Source organism: Dipodomys ordii, unplaced genomic scaffold, assembly GCF_000151885.1.
Source record: "Dipodomys ordii isolate 6190 unplaced genomic scaffold, Dord_2.0 Scaffold11, whole genome shotgun sequence".
Taxonomy (NCBI): domain Eukaryota; kingdom Metazoa; phylum Chordata; class Mammalia; order Rodentia; family Heteromyidae; genus Dipodomys; species Dipodomys ordii.
The window spans coordinates 8970890-8973980 of record NW_012267227.1 but is presented as its reverse complement, the minus strand read 5'-3'; the positions used below and the strand labels follow the sequence as shown (position 1 = coordinate 8973980).

The window sequence follows — 3091 nt, the reverse complement described above, 5'->3', positions numbered from 1 at the left end:
AAAAAAAAAAAAAGTAATCTCCAAATTTTAGAATCACTATCACATTAGGAGCTACTCTGGACCTAGGCCTTTGTATTTATATACTAAGTTCCCTAAGCAGAGTTTCAAAACCATTAACATAAAATGTCCGTTAATCAAAATAGACTGAGGCAAAAATCATCTGTAATGACTTAACTCAGATACTATGTGGTTGACCAGCTTTTAAGAAAGAAAAAGAAATTCCATACATAATAGACTGGAACGGGGAAACATTAAATACTGCTTATTAGCCAACTCAGCATACTACATGATGTATTTGCATAATATGCAAAATACTCTTTTAAGAGCTAGAACTTAAGGACACATATGGGGATGGGTAGATGGGGCTGGGGATGGGGATAGGATGGAAGGGGTGTCTCTAATCAAGACACATTGTACCCATACATCGACATGTTAAATCAAAACCTCTTAGTAGAATTATTTGAAGACAATTTAAAAAAAAAATTTAGCTGGTTCCCAATTCCACGGATCACAGAGTCTATTTTCCATTTCCCAACTGAAAGCAGTACTTAAATTCCTACACACAAAGCAGTACGGACCTGCGAGCGGGGCCCGGACCAGGTGGATGTTCTGCTTGACTTCCTTGATGTCCTGAACTTTCTGGAGCTCCTTATTCTTCTTCAATCTAGGACAGAACACAGCAAAGACAAAGTGTCAGTTTCTGCCACGTTTCACAGCATCAATTCCCTAGACGGTAGTGAAATTTTAGGGCGTGAGCCACACTGAGCGCGCAGGCGGCCAGCCAATCCTCCCCCCCCCCCCCCGCCCTCCCGTGCTTGCACGAGCGGCCCCACCCCCGTCACACATCCTGGCAACTGGGAAGTGTGGGAGATGTTAACAGAACTGACGGGGGTCCACATATTCCCCCTCCAAGTTTGGTTATGTCAAAATAAGGCTTAAAAATACTAATCTGGGGCTGGGAATGTGGCTTGGTGGTAGAGTGCTTGCCTAGCATGCATGAAGCCCTGGGTTTGATTCCTCAGTACCACATACACAGAAAACGCTGGAAGTGGCGCTGTGGCTCAAGTGGTAGAGTGCTAACCTTGAGCAAAACAAGCTCAGGGTCAGTGCCCAAGCCCAGGCCCAGGCCCAGGCCCAGGCCCACGCCCTGAGTTCAAGCCCTAGGGTTGACAAAACAAAACAACTAATCTGGGTGGGGAATGTGGCTTAGTGGTAGAGTGCTCGCCTAGAATGCATGAGACGCTGAGTTCAATTCCTCACTACCACATTAGCAAAAAAAAAAAATTAAAAAAACTAATCTTAATTTGTATCATTAGTCTAAACAAATACTCATACCTGTTCATGATAAACTTAGCCTGGCGTTTCTGTTTGATCTCTTCCACTCTCTTCATTGCATCAACTACAAAGAAAATTTTAAAAAATCAGCAAATTTACGTACATTCAAGTAATATGGGTCTATGGACAAGTGCTTCAACGAACTTCCCTCTCTTTATTACTTTCACTTAAAAAAGAAAAATTGAACTGATGACAATTAACAGCTTTGGAAAATAGCTACCAGAGTCTTGACTTTAAAAAAACCAAGTGCAACTGTATTTTAGAATCTGTCAGCACTGTTGTACCTAAGACACCACACGTGTTATTTTAGATGAGCGGGTGGGTCTATGGGAACCAGTTACCATCTACAGAAGGCTGAGCAAGCAGCAGGGCTCCTCATTCATTCATCTCTGCACCCGCACGCAAGTGCGTGCCCCTGCGCACGTGCACACACGTGCACACACCGCTGCTTCCTACGTGAATGCTGAACTGCAATGCATGAACAATGACAGCGAACACCACCCGTGAGGAGCACTCACAGATCATGAAACAGCACGGAAACAATTCATCCCTAAACACACTCAGCTGACCTTGGAGAGTGAGTTAGGTGCTGTGAACATGGGCCCCGCAGAGTCCTTTCCATAGCTATTCAGTTCCCCGTCTCAAGTTTAATGGTTATATCATTTCATAATATAAGGACCTGGAACACTGAGACTAAACACACAAACGCAACAAACCCACTGAAGCAAGAATAAAGGAATAAAAGCCAACCAAGCAATAAAAATGACACACTTAATATGTACACAGCAAACCAACGTTTCTTCCTAGTAGAACCCCAAGTCAGAATGTGTGAACGCTGCCAATCCTGCGCATGCACTTACTGGTCTTATTCCACAGCTCCCGCTGGTACTTGACAGGCTCATTTCTACGTTTCTCGAATTCAAACGAGTTGTCCTGCAAGAAGGAAGCCCAGGGGCTGGTAAGGGAGACGGGAAGGAAGCAGGCTTCAAACATCACCCTCTCACAACACCTCTGAGGGGCGCACAGTAAAATAAAACCCCTCTGGAGACATCGCGAGAACACAGGGTTTCAATCTTCCTCTCCTTCTACATCCCCACGTACAGACAGCCCACTGAACGTGTCTCTTCAGAAAGGTCACTGCAAAGCAGAGGAGGTGTACCCCATCCTTCTGAGGGTGGCATACAGTAACTGCAGACAGTAGACAATTCGCCCCAGATGTGACTCACAGCCAGAAAACTTTGTATTAAAGTGAAACCACCATCTTTCATAAATACAAGAGTTTAAAATAAAAGAACTTCACATAACCAGCCTCTACTGTGCCTCTTACACCAACACTACTAATATGTCAGTTCTCAGATACGAAGTCCTGCTAAGAAAAATCTGGAAACGAATAAAGGAATTTATTACAAATTTCACTACTTTGTTATTGTCAGCCATGGGGCTCAAACTTAGGGCCTGGACGCTGTCCCTGAGCTCTTTTGCTCAAGGCAAGCACTCTACCACTTGAGCCACAGCTCAAAGTTTTGTGGTGGTTCATTGGAGATAAGAGTTTCAGTCTTTCCTGCCTGGGCTGGCTTTGAACCATGATCCTCAGATTTCAGCCTCCTGAGTAGCTAGGTTTACAGGCCTGAGCCGCCAGAACCCTGGCTAAGATCACTACTTCTTAATAATCTATTCATTAATAACTTTCTCTCAAGATTCTTGAGTAGCAAGGGCTGGGAAGGTGGCTCAGTGGTAGAGCGCTTGCCTTGCATGC

The 3091-nt window shown here is 44.5% G+C and overlaps 1 protein-coding gene across 1 annotated transcript in view; it reads right to left on the bottom strand.

Annotated features, from left to right (window-relative positions):
- Positions 1-3091, bottom strand: part of Rsl24d1 (ribosomal L24 domain containing 1) — a 7495-nt gene that overhangs the window by 1903 nt on the left and 2501 nt on the right. Inside the window, exons 2-4 of the mRNA XM_013010031.1 lie at positions 2196-2268; positions 1336-1399; positions 579-664 (exon numbers count right to left, since the gene is read on the bottom strand). Coding sequence (XP_012865485.1) covers positions 579-664; positions 1336-1399; positions 2196-2268 — 223 coding nt within the window. The remainder of the gene's footprint in view (positions 1-578; positions 665-1335; positions 1400-2195; positions 2269-3091) is intronic.